This window comes from Schistocerca gregaria, chromosome 4 (assembly GCF_023897955.1).
Source record: "Schistocerca gregaria isolate iqSchGreg1 chromosome 4, iqSchGreg1.2, whole genome shotgun sequence".
NCBI lineage: Eukaryota > Metazoa > Arthropoda > Insecta > Orthoptera > Acrididae > Schistocerca > Schistocerca gregaria.
In genome coordinates this window covers 463,240,555-463,265,760 of record NC_064923.1, presented here as the reverse complement: position 1 = coordinate 463,265,760, position 25,206 = coordinate 463,240,555, and the positions used below count along the sequence as shown (strand labels likewise).

At 46.2% G+C, this 25,206-nt stretch overlaps 1 protein-coding gene across 1 annotated transcript in view; it reads right to left on the bottom strand.

Moving 5' to 3' along the window:
* LOC126266713 (spondin-2-like) overlaps positions 1-25,206 on the bottom strand; it is a 587,627-nt gene that overhangs the window by 179,436 nt on the left and 382,985 nt on the right. Inside the window, exon 3 of the mRNA XM_049971164.1 lies at positions 12,419-12,523. Coding sequence (XP_049827121.1) covers positions 12,419-12,523 — 105 coding nt within the window. The remainder of the gene's footprint in view (positions 1-12,418; positions 12,524-25,206) is intronic.

Genomic DNA, 25,206 nt, shown 5'->3' with positions numbered 1-25,206 from the left:
ATTCCTTTGATATATGTTTATTTAATTTGTTTATGTATTTAATAAAGTGTGTTAGAGCGTGTTTGGGGTCCAGCTGTAGGAATATTTACTTAATTTTGAGTTATTTAAATACAAACCAGTATTTCGAACGTGTTTCATTATGTCTCCACCGCGGTAACCATGAACCTTTTCCGCTACGCTACGCTGACTTGCCCGAAATGCATCTAATGTGACGGGTAAACGAAGGGCGCAATGAACTTCAAAATCGATTATTTCGAAAAGCAAGGCCTGTCGCTAAAAAATTGGATAGCCAGGTAGTCAGGGTAAGTCCCTCTGCAACATACACTCCTGGAAATTGAAATAAGAACACCGTGAATTCATTGTCCCAGGAAGGGGAAACTTTATTGACACATTCCTGGGGTCAGATACATCACATGATCACACTGACAGAACCACAGGCACATAGACACAGGCAACAGAGCATGCACAATGTCGGCACTAGTACAGTGTATATCCCCCTTTCGCAGCAATGCAGGTTGCTATTCTCCCATGGAGACGATCGTAGAGATGCTGGATGTAGTCCTGTGGAACAGCTTGCCATGCCATTTCGACCTGGCGCCTCAGTTGGACCAGCGTTCGTGCTGGACGTGCAGACCGCGTGAGACGACACTTCATCCAGTCCCAAACATGCTCAATGGGGAACAGATCCGGAGATCTTGCTGGCCAGGGTAGTTGACTTACACCTTCTAGAGCACATTGGGTGGCACGGGATACATGCGGACGTGCATTGTCCTGTTGGAACAGCAAGTTCCCTTGCCGGTCTAGGAATGGTAGAAAGATGGGTTCGATGACGGTTTGGATGTACCGTGCACTATTCAGTGTCCCCTCGACGATCACCAGAGGTGTACGGCCACTGTAGGAGATCGCTCCCCACACCATGATGCCGGGTGTTGGCCCTGTGTGCTTCGGTCGTATGCAGTCCTGATTGTGGCGGTCACCTGCACGGCGCCAAACACGCATACGACCATCATTGGCACCAAGGCAGAAGCGACTCTCATCGCTGAAGACGACACGTCTCCATTCGTCCCTCAATTCACGCCTGTCGCGACACCACTGGAGGCGGGCTGCACGATGTTGGGGCGTGAGCGGAAGACGGCCTAACGGTGTGCGGGACCGTAGCCCAGCTTCATGGAGACGGTTGCGAATGGTCCTCGCCGATACCCCAGGAGCAACAGTGTCCCTAATTTGCTGGGAAGTGGCGGTGCGGTCCCCTACGGCACTGCGTAGGATCCTACAGTCTTGGCGTGCATCCGTGCGTCGCTGCGGTCCGGTCCCAGGTCGACGGGCACGTGTACCTTCCGCCGACCATTGGCGACAACATCGATGTACTGTTGAGACCTCACGCCCTACGTGTTGAGCAATTCGGCGGTACGTCCACCAGGCCTCCCGCATGCCCACTATACGCCCTCGCTCAAAGTCCGTCAACTGCACATACGGTTCACGTCCACGCTGTCGCGGCATGCTACCAGTGTTAGAGACTGCGATGGAGCTCCGTATGCCACGGCAAACTGGCTGACACTGACGGCGGCGGTGCACAAATGCTGCGCAGCTAGCGCCATTCGACGGCCAACACCGCGGTTCCTGGTGTGTCCGCTGTGCTGTGCGTGTGATCATTGCTTGTACAGCCCTCTCGTAGTGTCCGGAGCAAGTATGGTGGGTCTGACACACCGGTGTCAATGTGTTCTTTTTTCCATTTCCAGGAGTGTATTTGAAGCGCATCAAAATCCGCGATTTACAGTATGGAGCCTCCCCTTGTAAGTGGACTACGCCTGTCAGTATAGGCTAATCGTTTTACGTCCATGAATCAATACTTCAACACCTGACCGCGCGGAATGGCCCTGACACGGGTTGGGAGGCCCCGCTGGCCGGCGATTCGAGACCTCCTTCGGATATGTGTGTGTGTGTGTGTGTGTGTGTGTGTTGTTCTTAGCATAAGTTAGTTTAAGTAGTGTGTAATTTCAAATGGCTCTGAGCACTATGAGACTTAACTTCTGTGGTCATCAGTCCCCGAGAACTGAGAACTACTGAAACCTAACTAACCTAATGACATCACACAAATTCATGCCCGAGGCAGGATTCGAACCTGCGACCGTAGCGGTAGCGTGGTTCCAGACTGTAGCGCCTAGAACCGCTCGGCCACTTCGGCCGGCAGTGTGTAAGTAAGTGCCCATAGTTGTTTTTTCTCTGTGTCCAACAGTCTCCCCACAAACACAGCACATAATTTACTACCTGGTATTTTCTGCAAGGTCGTAACTGCACCAGTAAGTGGACTACGCCTATCAGTATAGACTAATCGTGTTACGTCCATACATGAATACTTCAACATCTGGCCGAGCGGGCTGGCCCTGACGCGAATTGCACGGCCCGAGCGATGACCGCAGCAGTTTGGTCCTTAGGAATATACACACATTTGAATATTTCAACACCTGACCTGCTACCCCGGGAAAATTTTCATTAGTGACTTGCTCTTGCCATATGTACTTGGCGATACTAACCAAAATAAAACGTACTACTTCTAACAACTATAAAAATTAGTCTGCAAATGAAGTAAATACTAGACTAATGTTGTTCAGTACACCGTCCTCCGCTACAAACAGAAATACATGCACTTACACTCATTACACCCTGGATACTGACGCAGACATGCTGTACGTAGCTGAAAATAAAAGTAGTTACAGGGAAAAATATTTTTCTGCGGATTAACCTGGCGAATCATTCCAAAAAGTTTATGATTTACGGCCTGGCCTAGCGTTATATGTTTTCATTTCGACGTTGGGGAGCAATTCATGTGCGATAAAATTTTGTGAAATTTGCATAATTTTACGAGCGCCACAGTTTTAGAGAATGTTTGCATTCGGGTGTGAACAGCGCTTTGTGAGTGGGTTCCGCTACATTAACTTTTGATCGTTATTCACCGCGAAAGTATATGTGGTGCGTCGTAATGTGGCAAATGACGACAGTAAAAATGTTTTATAATATTTCGCTTTTCTTAATGAATGCAGCTAAAGAAATATAAATACCCGCTCATAAAATATATCACCACATTAAAAAAAACTGATGGCGGTCGTGGAAGTTACTATATAACCAAGTCATTAAGTATCAAATTTCGTTGCCAACGTTGCCTGTAAATAACACGTCTTTTTTATATTGTACGTAGCTCTGGACACATCTACCATAAGGTCATTACGAATTATTTTAATTGTCGAAGACTGTGTACGGACCGTTACGTCCAGGTACATGTGCATATAGGCTACAGGGTGAACTGGAACTCCGCCGCAAACTGTCAGAGGTTGTAATGGGATACCTAACGATTATTTTGGTATGACGACTCACGGTCTCCGGCGGCTTGTTACAGTCACTGCACTTCTTTTGGTTTCTTCAACCCCCCCCCCCCCCCCAATTAGTTTTTAGTCTGCGTTGCGCTGAAAACAGTACAAACAGTTAAGTGTCGACGATATACACTGTCTTGTTTCTGACCGCTCACCATAACCGCAGTTGACAACATTAATGCCTTGAGTTAGCACTGATCGAGAGTTGGCCGATACGCTGCGCTTGTATGGGTTCACTGAATACAGTCGAAAAGCGACACAATGACGCCGTAACTGTTCTCGCACATGGTGCAACGACGGCGTAGTACTTTAATGTTCCATGCTTAATGCATTACTGCTTGTTATATATAGCAGTTTTGGTGATTGCATATTTTGTCAAGTGAAAGAGCTCCATAAATTGAGCAAGTCAATAACGCGTCGGTCCACCTCTGGCCCTTACGCAAGCATTTATTCAGCTTAGCATTGACTTACACAGTTGGTGGACTTCCTAGTGAGGGATATCGTGCCAAATTCTGTCCAATTAGTGTGTTACATGGTCAAAATTCCTGGTTGGTTGGGGGCAATGCCCTTCATACTCCAAATATTCTCAATTGGTGAGAGATCCGGCGACCTTCCACGCCAACGTGGGTTTTGATCAGCACAAAGGTAAGCAGTGGAAACTCTCGCCGAGTCCGGGCGGGCATTGTCTTGCTGAAATGTAAGCCCAGGATGGCCTGCCATGATGGGCAACAAGACGGGTTGTGAAATACCGTTGACGTGCCGCTGTGCCTTCAGGGTGCCGCGAATAACGACAAAAGAGGTTGTCCCAGAGTGTGATTTATTGGTAATGGTGAATAAAGTTGAGGTACCTTGCACGGATAGTGGAAGAAGCCGCAGGAGTGAGACAGTATTGGTCGACGAGCCCGCCCGGTTAGCCGTGCGGTCTAACGCACGGCTTTCCGGATTCGGAAGGAGCGCCTGGTCCCCGGCACGAATCCGCCCGGCGGACTTGGGTCGAGGTCCGGTGAGCCGGCCAGTCTGTGGATGGTTTTTAGGCTGTTTTCCATCTGCCTCAGCAAGTGCGGGCTGGTCCCCCTTATTTCGCCTTAGCTATACTATGTCGGCGATTGCTGCGCAGACAAGTTCTACACGTACGCGTACACCGCCATTACTTTACCACGCAAACATTGGGATTACACTCGTCTGGTGTCAGACGTTCCCTGTGGGGGATACACCGGGGGCCGAACCGCATAATAACACTGAAAGAGTGGTTCGGTGTGAGGCGGCGGAGGGGTGAAGTGGACTGGGGTAGTCGTCGTGGGGTTGTGAACCACTACGGCTGCGGCGGGGACGGAGCCTCTCCGTCGTTTCTAGGCCCCTGGTTAACATACAATACAATACAATACAATAGGTTGACGAGGTGAAGTTACATCAGAGACTACTTGCTGATGTGAAGAGTACCACCTCACATTGTAGAGACTGTTTTCACGCCCTACCGTCAAACAGAAGTACCAGAGGCGCAGTGGCATTGATGCACAGGAAGGCAAAGCCGTCATGGCGTGGATGGCTTGATTGCTTGATGTCCAAGCAATCATTGTGCTATGGCTCACAGTGCTTTACAAAACTAGGTTAGACCTAGGTCATATAAATACTTCTCATTTCTTGTCAAACGCTGCCTTCGCCAGCAAGGGCTCCACACCTCAACCCAATTGAGGACGTTTGGAGAATTATCGGAAGGATCCTCCAACCAGCTCGGGATTTTGATGATCTAATGCTCCAGTTGGACAGAACGTGGCGCTATGTCGCTCGGGAGAACATTAAAAAATCTATCAATGAAAGCAAAGCCAAATAACCGCTTCTAAAGCGCTAGACGTGGAGTAACGCATTATTGGCTATCTCAATTTGTGAATCTCTTTCTCTTGAGTAAATCATCCAATTTTTCTGAAATTCTAGTCATTTGTTTGTCTGTACATGTACAGCACATCTACCTATTTCCGCCCTATTCGAATAATTCCTCAGTCCTGCATCTCTTCTATTTTGTCTTAGAGCGCAAATCGCAGTCACAGCATTACTCTGTAAAGAGACGCCAGAAACCGTGAGTCCTTTATACTAAAACACTGAGAAGATATCCCTGAAGAAGATCTGAAAGTTCGTCAATACAGTTCTGGTTCACCCTTACACTTCACAAGCGACGGCACAGTACCTGGAGTAAGGTTCAGCCCACCAATATCAGACATTTTCTCCGCTCCTCCAATAGTGTACCAAGTGAGGGGAAACATGGCTGTCTAAATGCCTCTGTATGCGCCCTAATTTGTCACATGTTGTTTTCATGATTCGTACGAGAGAAATCGGACTGAAGCACAGTCCCCGTCGAATGCCGGTTCTCTAAATTTATGCAACAGGTTCCCTCGACGCTCCCTTCCTTTCGAAGATATTTAAATGCCCCAATCATTTCCGTTACATTTCTGTTTGCATGGGCTGTACCGACCTGTTATGGTCCTAACAACGAATACATAACTTTGAAGCTCTGAGTCTGTTCCAGCAATGTCTGAGCCGCAATTCACAAACTACAGGGTCCAGTCACATATAGCCACTGCGTATGTTAGACATCAACGTGCAATAACCATTCATTGACGGCAGGAGGCATAACTAGCAGTGGAGGGTATGTAAAGGATGTCGGGGTGACACAGAAAAAAGGGCAGTCGTTCTTATAAAGCGGAAACTGAGGGACTTATCTGACAACCAAAAGACGTGATCATTGCATTTTGGGCAGAGGGTGGAGGCATTTCCTAGTCCACAGCTCGTGCTGTAGTGGTTAACTTTGCTGCCTCTGTATCCCACGGGGCCCCAGGTTTGATTCCCGGGCGGGTCGGGGATTTTCTCCGCCCGGGACTTGGTGTTTGTGCTGTCTTGATCATATCATCATCATTCGGGAAATTGCGAGACTGGGCAGTGTAAGGAATGGGAATTTTTACGAACACTGATAACCACGTCGTTGAAAGCCTCACAAACCAAACATCACCATCAAGCATTTCCGAAACGGCTAACTGTGTAAAATGTACGCATTCTGCAGTGGTTAAACTATGCCGTGCACGACAATATGGCGCTATCCGAAACCGGGACTGAGGCAACTGTTTTGGACCACAGGGCATAGATGACAGGGGTGAACGACGGCTTTCGAGATGTGTACAAGTGAACAGATGTGCAGTCGTCGAGCAACTGACCGCCCTGATGAACCAAGGAGCTACCAACGGTGTCTGCTCAACCACCAGTCAGCGACCGTTGCTGCGTATGGACCTCCACAGCATTCGCCTTGTTCATGCACCCTTACTGTCTACTGTTCAGCGGCGAGGAAGGGTGAAATTCTCACGCCAGTACCGCAACTGGACGTCCACTGAGTGACAACATATGGCTTATTAAAATGGATCGCATTTTATGGCTGCTGGTGTGTGCGACGCTGAAAAATTGTCGGACGTTGGAGGCCATAGAAGGAATAGTTATGGTCTGGAAAATGATTTCGTGGGATTTCCTGGGTAATCTAGTTATTCTGGAAGGCACAGTGGATCAACACGTGTATGCTTCTATCCTTGGGGACCATGTCGAACACTATATGCAGACTGTTTTTTCCTCGTCGCAATAGCATCTACCAGAAGGGCAATGCGTAATGCCAGACAGCTCGTAGTGTACGTGCATGGTTCAAAGAGCACCAGGCTTAGTTTACCGTCCTTCCCTCGCCACTAGACTCTCCAGATTTAAAACCCAATGATAATCTGTGGGGCAACGGTGATAAGGCTGTTCACGCCATGGATCCTCAACCGCAGCTGGTCATGGCAATGGAGTGCATGGCTTCACATCCCTGTCGGTACCTTCCAGAACCTCACCGATACTCTTCTTGCATCTCTACGCTGTAAAAGGTTATTCGGGCTTTCCCATTAATGTGAGTGGACCATACAGTAGTTTTGGATATAGTTTGAAGAGTAGTTGCGTTTTGCACGGTTCGTTGTAACCTCATTGAGACCCTTCCGGTTGACCATGGAACTCAGTGAGAGGCGTCTTAACAAGACATGCGTTCAGGTATATTAGCACGCAAAGAGTGGAATCGAAGGCGGCGTCCTGTGGTGGCGTCTGTAGCGCCACCTACAGGAACAGGAATAAGTGACTCGCGTTGGCGCCAGCTGGCGGACCATCTATGAGTTGCGTCTTCAGCTGAGAATTGGGCGACGCAGAGCTCACTGTGAGGTTAAAGTGGCTCTAAGCACTATGGGATTTAACATCTGAGGTCGTCAGTCCACTATACTTAGAACTACTTAAACCTAACTAACCTAAGGACATCACACACATCTATGCCCGAGGAAGGATTCGAACCTGCGACAGTAGCAGCAGCGCGGTTTCGGATTGAAGCGCCTAGAACCGCCCGGCCACAGCGGCCCGCCCTGTGTGCGGTCGTCTAGATATTATCGATATGGCAGAGTGATAATTGCAACTTCCTTTCGGAAGTACCTACATAACTTTTCACTTTCTGCTACCGTGGTAATTTCAGAGAGTGTGTGTTCCAGTCAACAATATCAATAGATTTCTTGAGTGTATAATTGTTATAAACTGATGATTGTCTTTCTTCAGTCTAGCTTGTAAGTAGAGTTGTGAAACTTCAGTAAGGTACTGTAGACTATCATAAGCAGACGTAAACTATGGCAGTTTTGGTAGTAGCCTTGGTCAGTTAAGACTGTAACCGCATTATCTGTACGATAGGTGTGTTGCATATCTAAAGGGCGTTACCAAATTTAAATCCCTTTATGTGCATATGCCACCAGTCTCTTACTAATTGGAAGTCGTGAACCGTCTAGAAACTGAGTGAGGGTATATACAACGCCACATAACCCAGTGCGTTTTTGTACTATGTAGTTATCCACCTGTCTGTTACTTGAAAATAAACAGTATGTATAGCAAAAGTGACTGTCAGTATTAAATTCATATTTTATCCCGAATCAGAGGGACGCTGTAGTAAAAGTAAAAAAAAAGGCAACATCGATTTATTATATAGCCCTACAAAAAGCAATTTCCTCAACAAAATACGAAAAAAACAGAAGAATATTAAATAACTCATAACAAAACTATATCAAACATTTCTTCAGTATTTCATAGAGCTTGTGTAAAACATGTTTCTGTTATTGATAAATATATTTCGCATTTATTAGTAATAACAGAAAGCTCTTATCTTAATGATGGTGGCCTACATTCTATTGAGAGCAAAATAAGAAGAACAATTATATAGATTTCTTTATGTTTATGTATGTTAATTGTACTTGCATCAAAATTAATTGGTCTGGTTACAGTTACGTGATAAACTAATTTTTGTTACTTATAAAAAGTAATTTGTATTTTATAAGGATATAAAACACGCAATGGACAAACACTGAGTCATGTACGATTTTAATATGTGCAAACGAAACAAAATAACAAAGAAAAGTCGTCGTCTACCAGTTCCGCTCTAACACATTCTTTTGTTTCTTGCCTTACATGTGCTACCAAACTACCGATAATACTACCATTTATTACGATATTTTTATACTGGTCCGAAACTATAGCACTGTAGTTTTAGTACAGTGCAATTCTTCTGCTGAGATAAGTCTTAGGGTCTGCACGTGTTGCGTGTTCGTACGTTTTTCCGGAACCCGAACTGGTCTTCTTCAGGATCGGCTTCTACAGATTTTTCTATCCTTCTATAAGATATTCGTGTCAGTATTTTTCAAGAAGAAACTGAAAGGGATCAGCTTCATACAGTCACCGTGGTACGTGGATGGCTGTTTGTCTACAAGTGACCGGCTGTGGTGCTATTAATCAAACGGTACGAAAAACACGCGCAGCGCCGGAAGTGAGCATGTCGGTGTTGGGGGCAGAGGTTCGCACGTGGCCGGTGCAGGGGAGGAGAGGACACGGCGGGCGAGGCGTCCGCCCCGGGGATCGATAATCGCCGCCCCCGCAGTCGAGTCCGGCCCAGCGCAGTGGACGCGGCTGACGGCAGTCGGCGGGAGACACTTTGTCAGCGGCGCAGTTCTGTGGCCGGCGCTGCGGCCGCCGTGTTCCGCTGATGGGCGGCTGTCAGCAGTGCTGGGTCGGCGGCCAGTGTCGCGGTCACCGTTTATCACACTGGGCGGCGCGCTGATTTCTAACAACACCCACCGACCATCGTTTAGGCCGTACACGATACGGACCACGCTTGACGTCATTATACACTAAAGGGGAAAAAAGTCCCAGCAGTTAGAAATAATTGATGTAGAGAAATGAAATGTCAGGTATACATTTGTCTCTGCAGAATATTTAAGTGATTAATGTCGCAAGATCACAGGTTAATGGAAGCGAGAGTAAAGCCATTGCAAATGCGGAATGCTGGTACATTAATAACGGGTGTGACTGTCACAGTGCTGAATGTAGAAACAAGTCCTTTACATACAGCTTTTACTTTTTGGAAATCGACAGAGCTTGAAAAATACAGTTTAGGAATATAACGCCTATTAAAACTTGCAGTGAAATTTTTAGCAAACATATCATGCTAACATTGCTTTTCAGTCACAGATTCATCAAGTTTAGATCGCATTAAGGAGTCTTAGTTTCTATGAACAATAATTCACTTGTCAGCCGTTTTCCGGAAACGCTTCACTACAAACTATGCCAGTCGTTAGATCTCTAGAATTCCGTTGCCAAGAACTCTCGCATTCGGGAGGACGACGGTTCAATTCCGCATTCGGCCATCCAGATTTAGGTTTTTCGTGATTTCCCTAAATCGCTCCAGGCATATGCCGGGATGGTTCCTTTGAAATGGCAAGGCCGACTTCCTTCCCCATCCTTCCCTAATCCGATTAGACCGATGACCTTGCTGTTTGGTCTCTTCCCCCAAACAATCCAATGCCAAGAACTCTCGAAAGCTTTTGGGAGGTAAACCACTTGAACCAATGAAGATAGTTTTCCTTCCTTACATTTATAGGCTAAAAGAGTACGAAGAATACCTACATTCTACGTGCTGCACTATTCGTTGTCGAAAATCTTGATGCATTTATGAACTGCCATGGGTGCCAATTTGTACGCTGTCTGAAAAAAATAGCATCGCATCCAAAGGAGGACGGGGGGAGGAAGGGGGGGGGGGGGTAGAGGAAGTGGAATGAAACGTAATAGGTTGTGGGTGTTTATGATGTTATTTGACTGTTTACAAAACTGAATGAAATTTACAAAGAACTTGACAGTATTCATAAAGCTGTTGTATTCTCTCCTGAAGCAATATACCCCACAACTGCTGTAATTCTTCCTTAACCTCGTGGATGCTGGCTCTGGAAATAAGTTGACGTCCGAGATGGTCCCACACATTTTCTATCAGACAGATGGGGGATTGCCTCAACATCATGCAGACAGTTCTTAGAGACACTTTCCATGTCTTCGCGAGTATTGTCGTGTTGATAAATGGCACCGAAAACAGACGCATGAGAGGTAACACATCAGTATACAGGATTTCTGTCATATACTGTTATGGCATCATTGTTCCCTCAGTCACTACCAGCCTTGATCTGAAGTCATATCTGATGGACTCCCACACTATGACGTCAGGAGTAACACCGCTGTGTCTCTCAAAAACACTGGAAGAAGGAGACCTCTTGCTCATTTCGACGCCGTGCTCGCCGACTATGGTCATTTGGGGTAGTGCAGAAAGGCGATTTATCGCTGAGCACAATGGGGTGTCATTCCCAGCAGTCCGTGCTCACCGATCACGGCACCACTCTAAACGCAGACGTTTGTGTTTACGGTAGCCTACACACGGGACGGTAATCTTCTAGTTCGGCTGCTGTTTGTCTCCGACCTATGGAGCGGGATGAAACAAAATGTTGCAGGGTGTCCGACACTTGTTTTTGGATAGCAGATGTCTATGTGAAGGGGGCTACAATGTGCCTGGTGCACAGAACGACGGTCTTCCCTTGTGGTGGTCAGGTGTGACCAACTGGAACCTTGACGACGTACTTGCCTGCCCACACGTTCCGATGCAGTCCGCCAACGGTTCACTGTGATGTCCTAACCCCCACAAACCTGGGTATCTCACGTTTCGACTAACCAGACGAATGGAGACCCACATTAAGGCCCCTATCAGACTTTGTCAGATACTGAACAACGTGTCTGGGCTAGAAGTATACAAAGACATTTATATATTAAAGTTTATAAGTCTACTTGTCCAACAATGTGCACATGAGCTCAAACATTTTTACGCATGTTGGTACAGTTCAGTAGGGGCACTTTTCGTTGCTCGACAGATATCGAAAAGGTACTCCACTTCTCCCCACATATTCATAAGCTTGAATGGTTGTACGGCCTCTACTGCGGCCTGGATCCATTGTCTCAAATCTTCCACATCTTGACCTTCTTCTGTGAGAAATGTCTTTGATAAACTCCCAAGCACTGAAATTCAGTGTAATAAGATCGGAGACTGAGAGGGTCAGGCAATGGTAAATCCTCCCTCCCCCCTTCCGATCCAAGGCTCAAGAAACGTCTCAGGGGAAATAAATGTTATAACATCCCCATGACAGTAGGGCGGGGAGAATCATTCTGCCAGAAAACGGCGTCGGGAGACATATGTGGAACTGCAAAGTCCATCAACATGTCCAAATAGGTGTGCCCGGTCACTGGCGCGAATGTACCATGCGACTCAGCGCTGTTCATCAAGTGGTGAGGTGAGGATCATCTCTTGGAGAGTGTCTCTATCGATTGTGCATTTACCCAACAACTAAAATGTCGTGTTCTTTCGTTATAAGAATTTGTTTGTGAACACCTCTAGCCTGGACACACTGTGTATTTTGCCTGGTCTGGAACAGTACTAAAGAAGAACAACACTGCTGCATCTTGGTGGGAACTCTAAGCATGTACACACTGGCCGAAGATGTGTACATATACGAATCTACATATGACAACGTCTTCTGGGTGCGTCACTCTACCAGGCGGTGCACTTCTGAAACAGTGAGCGCATCACGAACCACAAACGTAAATGTACATTCTAGTTTCGCAGTTTTCGCTATGCCATCCGTCGTTTGTCTTACCTCAAGAGTGATGGAGTCCAGCCAGGAACCGGCTACCAGCAAGTCGACGCTGTCTATACCGATGAACCAGTCAGGAGACGGCGTGATGCGACTTACGGCGGACACCTGCGAAAGACACCAGAGGGAATACCTTCAGTCAGTTTTACATTAAGTAAAAAGCAACGATTCTGTGTTAACTGCGGTGGAAACGCACTCCCAGCCTATTAGCAAACCGTGGCGCCGGGAATTCCAAAATCGGTGTACGACTGTAAAAACGACTGGAAGACGAAACTAAAAATATGACTGCGTTATCATGATATTCAGTCTGTAGACTGGTTTTACGCCGCTCTCCAAGTAAGCCTCTTCATGTCTTATTAAGTGCTGCATATTAAAACCATTTGAACCTGCTTGCTATAAGCAATCTTTGGTCTCCGTTTACAATATTTACCTTCTCACACGTCACCTCATTAACAAAACCACGTTTCGTTGATGTCTCAGGACGTGTCCTATCATATAATCCCTTCATTTAATCAAGTTGTGCCTCATATTTATTTTCTCCCAAATTCGATTCAGTATCTCCTCACTAGTTAATCGACCTAACCATCTAATCTTCGGCATTCTTCTGTAACACGGCATTTCAGAAGCTTCTGTTCTCTTCCTCTCTGAACAGTTTAGCATTCACGGTTCATTTCCTTTAGAAAGGGTTTTCTGACATTTAAATTTAAGTTAGATGTTTACAATCTTCTCTTTGTGAAAGAAGCTACCGTTGCTACCGCATTATATGACCTTTGTATTTCGGTCGTCATCAGTTATTTTGTTACCAAAATAACAAAACTCATTTAATACTTAGTGTCTCCCTTTCTCATCTAATTCACTCAACATCGCATGATGTAATTCTTCTACTTTCTGTTACCCTTGTTATATTTATTTTTGTTCATCTTATAACCTCTTTTCAAAACACTATCCATTCCGTTCAATTGCACTTCTTCTTTCCTTGACGTCTCTGTCATCGACAAATCTTAGTTTTTCCAAACATTGCATGAGCTATTGTTCGAACCTGTTTTGAATGAAAGATTAGGTTCTAACGCAAAGAGCCAGAAGGTACCGACTAACATATTGAGCTCCTCTTCCAAGGTAATGAAATCTTCCTCGGCATTTAGCCATCCTATCAGTTGCTAATGTCCTTCCCCACCCACAATTCCATCCCGTCCTGTTGATTTCCTTTCCCATACTATGGCTCGGCCCACACACCAAATCACTACTTATGTCTGTCTCCAATCGCCCACCCCCTAGCTACTGCTACCTTTACATTACACCCAAACTTAATCTCTTTATGTAGGCCAACACACAGTTTTATTAAAAACAAAAGAGCGTTAACTATAGTATATTTTTGTCAAAAAACTTTTCATAAATTTAAAATTACATGTAATCGTTTCCTCTAGTATTATACGTTTTTCATGTATTTAAAAAAGACGCTTGGCTGAAGAGCAGGATGTTTGTACGTCTGACAACCCACTCCGGCATATATGGAGTGAGGTGGCTAAAAGAATAAGCTCTAATTCCTCCCTCACTATCCTACCCGACAATATGGTTCACCCGGTCTCTCTTCATCTTCCCCTATTCTATTCCTCTACAAACTATAGACCAGCCCACATCCCAGCCTGTACTCCATTTCTGTTTACTAAAATCCCTCATCGGTCCACTTCTCCCGCCTCATCACCGCATCAGAACTCACATAACCACTTTCTTTGCATACAGATCTTAAAAACCTCTTATTTTCTCATTTATCTGTATATTGGCATAGCTCTCCATCCCCACTCCTGCAGCAAGAAAAAAAGTCACTGGTGATTGGGTAACTAGAACCATGTCTTGTGTTGATGTCTAGAAATTACTACCATAATACAATGACGAACATTGATAGTATAACACCATGCGACACACATTACATTTTTTAGAAACTTTGAGTAGATGTTTATCACATATTGGATATTAAACGATCAAACTTTCAATGCTTGACAACTGATATCTAGCATCAGCATCACTAAGACATGTAAATGGTTCAAATGGCCCTGCACACTATGGGACTTAACATCTGAGGTCATCAGTCCACTAGAACTTAGAACTACTTAAACCTAACTACCCTAAGGACATCATACGCATCCATGTCCGAGGGAGGATTCGAACCTGCGACCGTAGCGGTCGCGCGGTACAGACTGAAGCGCCTAGAACCGCTCGGTCACACCGGCCGGTGCTATGACGTCTGACCACACTATTGTATCCACTGTGGTATGTAAGCAAACAGCCTCGGGAAGTCATCTTGAGGGTTTTCTTGGCGTACATAAAACACATATTGCGTCAGTTCATGAAAATTATTCGCTGGCGACTGGTATGGAAGTATACATCTCCCATCGCATCCGATTCATGGTCTATGGGTGACAAATCAGGGGACTAGGAAAATCATTCAAGGTCCTGTGCATTCCTCGAGGCGTTAATATTGTGAACTGCACTGGAGGTCTTGCGCTATCCTGCTATAACCTGCTCGTGAAGAGTGTGACAACAGGGTTTACCATTTTTGGCATATAATGGCGACGTTAAGCCTTTCTTCAACAACTATAGTATCAGTGCTGTGGTCATATCCAATATCTATGCATCTCACGAATCCAGAAGTTGGAAAGGTATTGCACTCGATCGCTGCTTCCCGTAACTTTCTACCATGTATTTTGCGGACACTTTAGCGTCAATATAACCAATACAAACAGATGTGAGGTCAACAAATGCCACTCATTCTCCCGGTTTCTCGGGGTCTACACAATTTGAGTCTCTGAAGATCTGAACCTAGTTTCCAGCAACTTTCTCGACAGTTCATTGTGACACAGTACATATTTCAGCTGCTTCCATCCGTCTATTCGCCAGAGCCAGCCCTGTAATGCTACGGTCTCCTCGTGGTGCAGTTTTGCCGCAGAGTCTACTTGCCACACTGATGTGCTGAGACCACCTCGCCACCACTCACTCTGCAGTCACTGTAGTACAGGCAACTGTATGTGCGCTCTGTCGTATAATGTAGTGAGAAAAGTCATGGAACAGCGACATGCACATGTACAGACACTGGTAGTACCACATACACAAGATAGGTACGTGACTGTGGTCACACGACTGGGATTCGTAGACTCTGAACTGGGAATGGTAGTTGAAACTACACTCGTGGGACATTCCATTTCGGAAATCCTTAGAGAATTCAGTATTGCAAGACACACAGCGACAAGAGTGTGCCGAGAATATCAGATTTCGGGCATTACCTCTCATCACGGACAACGTAGTGGCTGACGGGCTTTACTTAACGACGAAAGCAGCGGCGTTTGCATAGAGTTGTCAGTGTTAACAGACAAGCAACATTGCATGAAATAACCGCAGAAATCAATGTGTGAAGTGCGACAAACGTATCCCTTACGACTGGTCGGTGGAATTTGGCGTTAATGGACTATGACAGCAAACGACGCACGAAAGCGGCTTTGCTAACGCAAGACATGGACTGCAGCGTCTCTCCTGGGCTTGTGACTATATCGTTTGTGCCCTAGAGGACTGGAACACCGTGAGATAGTCAGATTAGACGGGGTTTCAATTGGTAAAAGCTGATGGTAGGGTTCGAATGTGGTACAGACCTCATGAAACCAAGGACCCGTGTTGTCAACAAGGCACTGTGCAAAGTGGTAGTGCTCCATAGTGGTGTGGTCTGTGTTTACATGGAGTGGACTACGTCCTCTAGTCCAACTGAACCGATAAATCACTGGAAATGCTAATAATGTTCGGCTGCTTGGGGACCATTCGTTGCGACTGAAGGACTTCATGTTCCCAAAAAATGATGGAATTTTTATGAGTGACTATGCTCCATGGTAGCGGACTACAATTGTTCCCGATTAGTTTGAAGCACGTTCTGGACAAATCGAGCGAATGATTCAGCCATACAGATCGCGCAACATGAATCCCACCGAACATTTATGAGACATAATGGAGGGACATTTCGTGTAAAATATCTTTTACCGGAAATACTTTCCTTAACCAAGGGCGGCTACAGAGGGAGTGATTCATTATTTCTGCAGGGGCTTCCATCGTCTAGTTGACTCGATGGCGCGTCTAGTTGCTCCACCATGTCTGGCAAAACGAGGCCCTAAATGATATTAGGAGGTATGCCTTGACGTGTGTCATCTCAGTGTGTGATGCCAATAATTCGACCGGTTTGAATGTCCGATCACGATAAGCTGCACGTGGACTTGCGTGTCCTGTCCGCATGGTGTGTTGCGTTCTGCATCTGGAATGTCCAATAAGGGGAGACGCATCCAATAGCCATCAACTAATCGCAGCACTCTCTTTTTTGCTTAGAAAGTACTGAAAGTAAATTCGTGCAAGGGCGAAATTTTAGTGAACACAAATGGTTCAAATGGCTCTGAGCACTATGGGACTTAACAGCTATGGTGATCAGTCTAATGAACACACCCGACGGGCATGGTAATTCCGGAGTATCAACCCTGTGTCATTCGCCCAGGCGTTCATGGAGTAATATTTTACATTCCTGCCAGTGCGAAATATTCTATTTGCATTTTGGCTGTGAACAGATGCTCGTTGATGTATTTGAAATAGTTGGATGGGAAATCTGCATTAACAAATCTGCAAACACAAGCACCGGGGCGCCGAGATGGACTACACGCACCATTCCGCCTCGTTCCAGTTTGGTAATAATTACTGAATAATTCTTTCATGAGCTAACGCTAGCCAGAATTATTCATATTTGAGAACAGGCGAGATGGTAGAAAAAACTTAATTGAATATTTTATTTGGATGTAATTCATTTCATGAGGTAATGTGAGCTCGAATTACGCACGAGAGCAGAGAGTATCAGAGAACGTACTGAGAGCTAACATTACCGATTTTATTTCGTATTCTTGCCGGGAAAGGTGTACATGGGTATTACGAAGCTTCCAGGCCTATTGGCGGAGTAATACAGCCGACAGTTACTCAGATTTAAACGCAGTTTTTTTTGCGACGACGCCTCTTCCTTGATAGAATAAGACCGTCCGTTTCACCCGTGCAGAGGGAGACTGAAAGTAGTGCGAAACACTTTTACATCTGACAAATGTTTTTTGTGTCGAAGAAGAGGTTATGTGGCAACGTGCATGAATTAACTTTATTAAGTTCCATAGATGCTTACACAAGAAATATGTCGTCAAAATAGTAGTCTATCCTCTCTGAATCGAGGCCATAAGTAGGGATGTAATGTGGTCTTCTACGAGAAGGCGTTGTGACATGCGCCAGACGGAAGTCTGTGTGGGTACTCCATAAAAACAACGTCTTAGCTAAAGTAAATTTTGTGGATTTTAATCACGACAAGAGCTACCGGGAAGTTACCAGAATCTTCTGCACTGCATCACTCTGAGTTACACGGATTCATCCCAGCAGTAGCCGTAAGGGCATCTCTTTGTGTTAGCGATGGCGACGTAGTTCCGCAGCTTGCTCCACGTCTCATGCAGCGTACTGGCTCACTAGCGCTTCGTCTCTGCGTCTTCTCGACAGTGGTATTAAAACTGCTGAGAGCCACTGGGTCGAAATGGAGAGTGTGCCGTCATGAAGTGCTGTAACATGTAGGCAAATTTTGCGTGTAGTGAAATAAAGTTTAAGACCGGTGTGAAATGATTCGGATTTTGGTCTTTCCACTTTAATGCCAGGCACAGTTGTAACTGGGAAATCGCTTTGTTCGTTGAATTGTTTTAAGAAGTCACCAAGCTTCAGATTAAATGACTGTCCACCAAAAGATAAATTTGTTATTATTATCCCATCGAACAAAATATTCCCCTTACGAAACCAAGTGTTTTTCCGTTCTTCACCTGTGCTTAGCCTGTGGTGTGTAGAGAATGCATCGTGTGGCAAACGATAAGCAGGGGTGACACGGAATTTTAGTACCTTTTATTGGAGCTCCATTTGCACTCTGTTTGGGCACCAGCATAATGGTGTGATTAGGTGCCTTCCTAGATGGGCCAGCCTCACAGGACGAAAAACTCTATGCTGCAAGCGAAGATAAATTGTGTAGTACACTGCGCAATACAATTAAACTGTAACTTTATCGAAACTCCATAATTGTCTCTCGTTGTGACGTAGACGGTTGAAATTTGGCTCAAAGGTGTGTAATGTTATGTGAGCCACACTGCCCTTTTTTTAAAACTAATTTGTGCCTTATTTTATTGTGAGAAGCTCAGTATGTATGTAAATACCGTAAATGTAAATTTGATTCAAAAAGTACTTGAAGTGAAGTGAAGTGAAGTGAAGAGCAGCTGGACAGCAACAAACTCCTTAGCGCGCAATCCCCTCAACGATAGTAGTTGTGAATCTTAGAGTATGGACTCTAAAAAAAAGGCAATTGATGTATTAAAAAAAAAGAGGACGGTTAATCTGTATCTTGTGGAAAGAGGACGTGTTGCTAGGGCGTCGAACATAACATATTGTTACATTTAATGAAAATTGCTGTGTCAGTGATAAAACCGAGTAAAGTATGTGTAATAGTTGCCAAACATTTATGTATACAAATTTTCTAAAAGTGATGAATAGAAATATTTTTTTTTTTTTTTTTTTTTTTTTAAAGGAGGTGAACTTCATTGCCGTCGCCGGCTATCAGTCGACTGAACTGCAAGTGTACAAAGTTTACTAAAATACAGAAAAGGAAATGCATTCTCTATAGTCTTCATTCAATAAGTAATAACCTCTCATAATTTTTTAATTACAGTAATTGGATTATGTTCTTGTACAATAGTATGGTGCTGAACTCCACTGACCAATTTTGATGCAGCAGGACGTGTAGTTTGAAGGAAGTTTGTGTGCTAAGCAATGTCTTTTTCTCACGAAAAGCAAATTGCTATTTTATCTTATTTACTTATAACAGTGGTCCCTTACGTATGAAAAGCTACGAAAACTTGGGCTAATAGTTATCCACAATACAACCAAGTAACTAACAGAGTCATATTTTAAACCTTAAAGAACAATAACTTCCTCAAATTATAATACGTCACCAACTGGTGCAGAAGCTGATCATTCAAGGAGGCAGCAACCAAAATTCAGGTACCAGTTACGACTTAAAGTAAAAATCTCAATCAAAAAACGACTTAAAGTAAAAATCTCAATCAAAAATCAATCTTTGTCTATCTCCAAACACATATATAAATGTTCATATTGTTAAGATCAAAAGTCATTTTATAGGTGCCTAAAACATTGATCTGATACGGTGAAAAATCGTGGCACATTGCGACTTCACGCTCGGGCTCGGCGATGCTTGGAACAGCAAAGCGTCGGCGTGTGTGGATAAAAGGCCAAAGTTCTGAAGCTCATGTGAGTTGTAAGGTGGCTTAATGATGTCACATTGACACGAAAATCACAATTCTGCCGAACGACACTATGATCCTATCTCATGATACAAAGGTCATTACACGCCCTCTTACCTCACTTAACCCCTCTCTTTGACACTTAGCACACTGGACTCGCATTCGGAAGGACGACGGATCGAACTCGCGTCCGGCCATCCAGATTTAGGTTTTCCGTGATTTCCCTAAATCGTTCCAGGCAAATGGCGGGATGGTTCCTCTCTTTCACACAATCTGAGTTTGTGCTCCGCCTCTAATGTCCTCGATGTCGGCGGGACGTTGAACCCAACCTTCTTTCATTCCTTCCTTCCTCTCTTGACGCCCATGTGGTGAAGGTCAGAACCGCGACACCCGGCGTTGAAACCACGGGGTCTTCTTATGGGAGGCCGAGGAAAACATTTCAGATACACGACTGTTCAGAACGGACACGAAAATGCCACAGAGGATAGCGTAAAGACGTTAATGCAGCTACCACTTACATTGGGGCCGTTGATTTCCACACGTTTCGCGGTCGAAAATGCAGTTCACAGTGCGATAAGCAACAGGACCGAGTTCTTTACAACTTTTTACACTGCTGACAATCCCCAGACGGTTCAGCCCTTCTCAAAGGACATTGTAGGCCCGCAACGCCATTAGACGTGATCACACCCATTTGGGATGCAGCGGAATCGCAATTCTTGCCCCGTTATTCAGTGTGGAACCACAAGGAACCGTTCAGAACTGCTCGACAAAACATGAACGTGAATCGAAGCAGCAACCGGGTCTTTATACCTTTTCAAAAAATGGTTCAAATGGCTCTGAGCACTCTGGGACTTAACTTCTGAGGTCATCATTCCCCTAGAACTTAGAACTACTTAAAGCTAACTAACCTAAGGACATCACACACATCCATGCCCGTGGTAGGATTGGAACCAGCGACCGTAGCGGTCGCGTGGTTGCACACTGAAGCACCTAGAAATGCTCGGCCATTTCGGCCGGCGATTCAAATTGTACTCAACTGAATTAATAAAAGATTACATACAAAGCCTAATGTATGATAAACAATTCCAGACTGTAGCGCCTAGAACCGCTCTGCCTCCCCGGCCGGCTTTATGTCTTTTCAGTCCTCCTGTTTGGAGCCCTATGTGACCTGATCACCGGGGAGGAGGAGAGGGAGGGGAGTGCAGTATTGCCACAAGCGTCAATAAAACAAAAAAGGCTTCCTGCAGGAACTCCCAGTTTGGCAACACCCTCAGTGCTACCCGCGCACCTTTATTGCGTACCGAAGAAATGTCCCTGTACAGAGAAAGCCATTAGTGATTCCTAGCCGCCAATGTGACAGCCAACCATTTCGAGAAACTTCAGATCAATGGCGCTACGTCTCTGAACTACGCGTGCTGGCCTCATGCGAAATCTTACAGCTCACCAGCTCACATGTATGAGGGGCGTTCAAAAAAAAAAAAAAAAAAAAAAAAAAAAAAAAAAAAAAAAAAAACCGAGCCGGAGTCTGGTATGCGCAAACAGGTGACAGGAGGGTAATATCGTGACGTGTGTAACGGGTTGTAGATCCGACCAGAGCGGGGAAGTTCACAGGCTGTCGCTAGAGGGCACACGTGCACGTCACGTGACTATACAGAGCTAGCAGCAGCATGCATCAATCGTCCAACGCTGCCAGTCGCATTGCAAACAGTGAGATGGAGGCGTCAACAGAAGAGCAAAGAGGCATTGTTCGCTGTCTGACAGCGGAAAGAGTAATAGGAGCGGACATTCATCGACGACTGTCACAAGTGTACGGCGAACACTGCATGTCCCTTGCAAGGTTCAAGGCGTGGCTCAAGGGCTTCAGGGAAAAACGGGTGTCGTTAGCCGATGATACACGGTCTGGAGAACCGCACTGCATTACCGATGACATCGTCCAGCTGATGGATGCACTCATTACCCAGGACCGCCGAGTGACAGTGAAAACCATAGCCGCCGCGGTCGGAGTGAGCATCTGAAGTGTTCACACCATCATGAAGGAATGGCCACTCATGCGGAAAGTGTGCGCCCAATGGGTGCGCCACAGTCTTCAACCACACCAGGAAGCATGTCGAGTGGCCCACTGTCTTGCTCGCCTGCAGCGCTTTGTTCGGGAAGGGAATGCGTTCCTGTTACGAGTGATGGCTGGAGATGAGTCATGGTGTCATCACTTCGAAACAGAATCAAAACGACAAAGTCTCCAGTGGAATAATCCAGGGTCACAACCGCCAAAAAAAGCCAAGGCCATCCACACGAGCGCAGGAAAAGTTATGCTGACGTTCTTCTTTGCCCAAGATGGCCCCCTTCTGATTCATTTCCAACAGCACGGGACAACAGTGAATGTCCAGTATTACTCGAAAACCTTGAACACCCTTCGCCAAGCGATCAGATCGAAACTACCAGACAGTCTGACTCGTGGGGTCATTCCGCTCCACGACAATGCAAAGCATCGTACGGCCAACACAGTCGCGGCTCTCCTGGAGAAATTCAAATGGCAGGTTCTCGACCTCCCTCCGTACAGTCTGGACATCTCACCCTGTGATTACGACATTTTTGGTCCCCCTAAAAAGGCCTTGAGGGGCAAACGATTCACCTCGGGCGACTCGGCCTGCCATGGTCCGCCACAGCTGGCTGAAACACAGCCACCAAAGAAATAATAAATACTGAGAAGGGCAACGTGAAGACAAGAAGACAACGACAAGAAAACACCAGACAACATTCCACAGAAGACCCGGGGATAAAGTAGGGACAGCCTACTAGGACTCCGCTACCCAGGGATCGAGGTGCCCCTGATGAAGCCCGGACGTCACATCACCTCGGAAGACGACGTCCAGCTCTGAGTGCGGAACTGGTTACTGTCACAGACCTGGGAATTTTATGAGACAGCCATTCACTGCCTTGTGTCGCAGTGGGACAAGAGTCTCAACAGCCAGGGTCAATACTTCTAACATACATGTAGTGGTTCCTGTAATTATGCCTCCGGCTCATTTCTTTTTTAACGCGGCTTATACGAGGGTTATTCAGAAAAAGTAAGGAACGATCGGTCGCGGAATGGAAACCACAGTGAAAAACCGGTGAAGGTTTGCACAGGCTGTTGGGCAGTGTCTCTAGTATGCCCGTCGATCGCTTTACGTCGTTCTTTTTATTTCTGAGCACACAGGGAGCACTTAAAGATACCTAGAACAATAGTGTCTCCCACCAAGTACGACGGCCTGGTCAGAAATTTCACCTGAAGCTATGCAGCCAAAACTACATAACTGTCGTGCGGTTTCTTCAAAATGATAAAATAGCTCTGAGCACTATGGGACTTAACATCTTAGGTCATCAGTCCCCTTGAACTTAGAACTGCTTAAACCTAACTAACCTAAGGATATCACACACATCCATGCCCGAGGCAGGATTCGAACCTGCGACCGTAGTAATCACATGGTTCCAAACTGAAGCGCCTAGAACCGCACGGCCACTGCGGGTGGTAAAGATTTCTTCTTCAAGACAATTCTCAGCCGCATTCTGCAGGGGCAATGAAGATGCTGCTGCATCGTTTTCAATTGGAAATGTTTGATTGCCCACAATACAGCCCGTAATTGTCTCCCTCTGAGTTCCACCTTTGCTCACATGAACCGCTGACTATAAAGACAATTTGGTACAGACAACGAGCTGTGGACCAGCGTAGAGAATTCGTGGAAAGGACTGGCGGCTGCCTTCTATAACGAGGGTATTGGAAAGTTGGTACAACGCTACGATAAACGTCTAAGTCGGATCGGCGATTATGGAGATAAGTAGCAGGAAGTTGTAGCTAACAGTTGTGTGTGTGTGTGTGTGTGTGTGTGTGTGTGTGTGTGTGTGTGTGGTTTGAGGTTTTCGGACGCTAAACAGCATGGTCATCAGCGCCCAAACGCATAGGAACTGGAACACATGCGGTGAAGGGACAAAGACGGACAGCGAACAAGGAGAACGGCTAAAAGACACAGACCTGCTGCAGTTCCAAATCCTCACATACAGAGGCAAATAAGAGGAGAAGATACGCACTAAAAAAGGAAAGGAAACACAAGGAAAAGAGAACACAAATCGAAGTGAAACAAGTAGGTAAACGTGACTTGCGGACCTCTTACCAAAAACTTGGGTGAGCCAGTCACCCAGCAGCACATTAAAATCCTCTCCCTAAAATCCGAGGCAACAAATTGGACAGGACACAAAACCGTGAGACCTTAACCACAATCGCTGCGTCGTCTTACAAAATAGAGGGCAAGTCCGGTGGCAACGAAACCACCGCCCTCTGGTCAGAGAATAAAGGACAGTCAAGTAAAATGTGTCGGACAGTAATCTGGACGCCACAAGCACTGCAGATTGGGGGGTCCTCCCGCCGGAGTAAAAAACCATGCGTTAAGGGACTGTGCCCTATGCGGAGGCGAGTGAGGAGAACCTCATCCCGCGTGCATGACTGGTAGGATGTACGCCATGGCCGCGTGGTGGCCTTGAGCAGACGCCGCTTATTTTCACTGACTGCCAGCCACTCCTCTTCCCATTGACGCATAACACGAAAACGCAAAAGGGAGGTAACAGCATGGAGGGGGACGGCACATTAAACAACGTGAGGGAGGGAACATGCATCTTTGGCAGCCACATCCGCCAGTTGGCTTCCCCTATGTTGCAAATAAAACAGTTTTCATTTTCACTGTGGTTTCCATTTCGCGACCTATCGTTCCTTACTTCCCGAATAGCCTTCGTACTTCTGAATTCTGGTCCATTTTCGCATGTGTCGAGATCTTTCTGTTTGAAGCGACGCCGAGTCAGAGGATAACGTCGCAGGGCGCTACCGTTACAGATCGACATTGTAGGCACGTTTGAGCTAATTTTCAGACTTGTGCGCCGCAGCGGGAGACAATTACAGGTTTCGGAAAAGTGACCCTTTAATTGTGTTGCAGAGTGTAAGTCGGTCTCGAGAAACATTGGAGGTGTCCGCGAAAGCAGCCTGAATGGAGACTGTACGAGGTACGTGCGACGTATGCCGCGCACCTGAGTTTCTGGGAATGACGTCTGGTGGCCCGCGGTTCGCACAGGTATCTCAGGGCCAGGGAGTGCTCGCTCGCGCCGCGGCCGTGGGAAAGTGCCCCCCTCACAGCTGCGGCCGCGAGGCGCTCGTAGAATATTACAGCGCGGACAAACAATGCGCCCTGCACTGTCCCGCTCCCAGATTGGCGCTCAGATGAATACTGTAGCGATGCATCTGCCTGAGGCCGTCGTCTGGCACGCGCGCGCATGTCTGCGCGGGCAACACGCCGCGTGCAGATACCGGGCGAGGGGAGAGCTGCCGGAATAATTCATAATTGTCCCGGAAAGCGTTCCCTGGCTACACTCGCGGCCTTGTCGGCAACAAGGAGCGACTGCTGGGGCCAGAGTGCGCTTAAAATC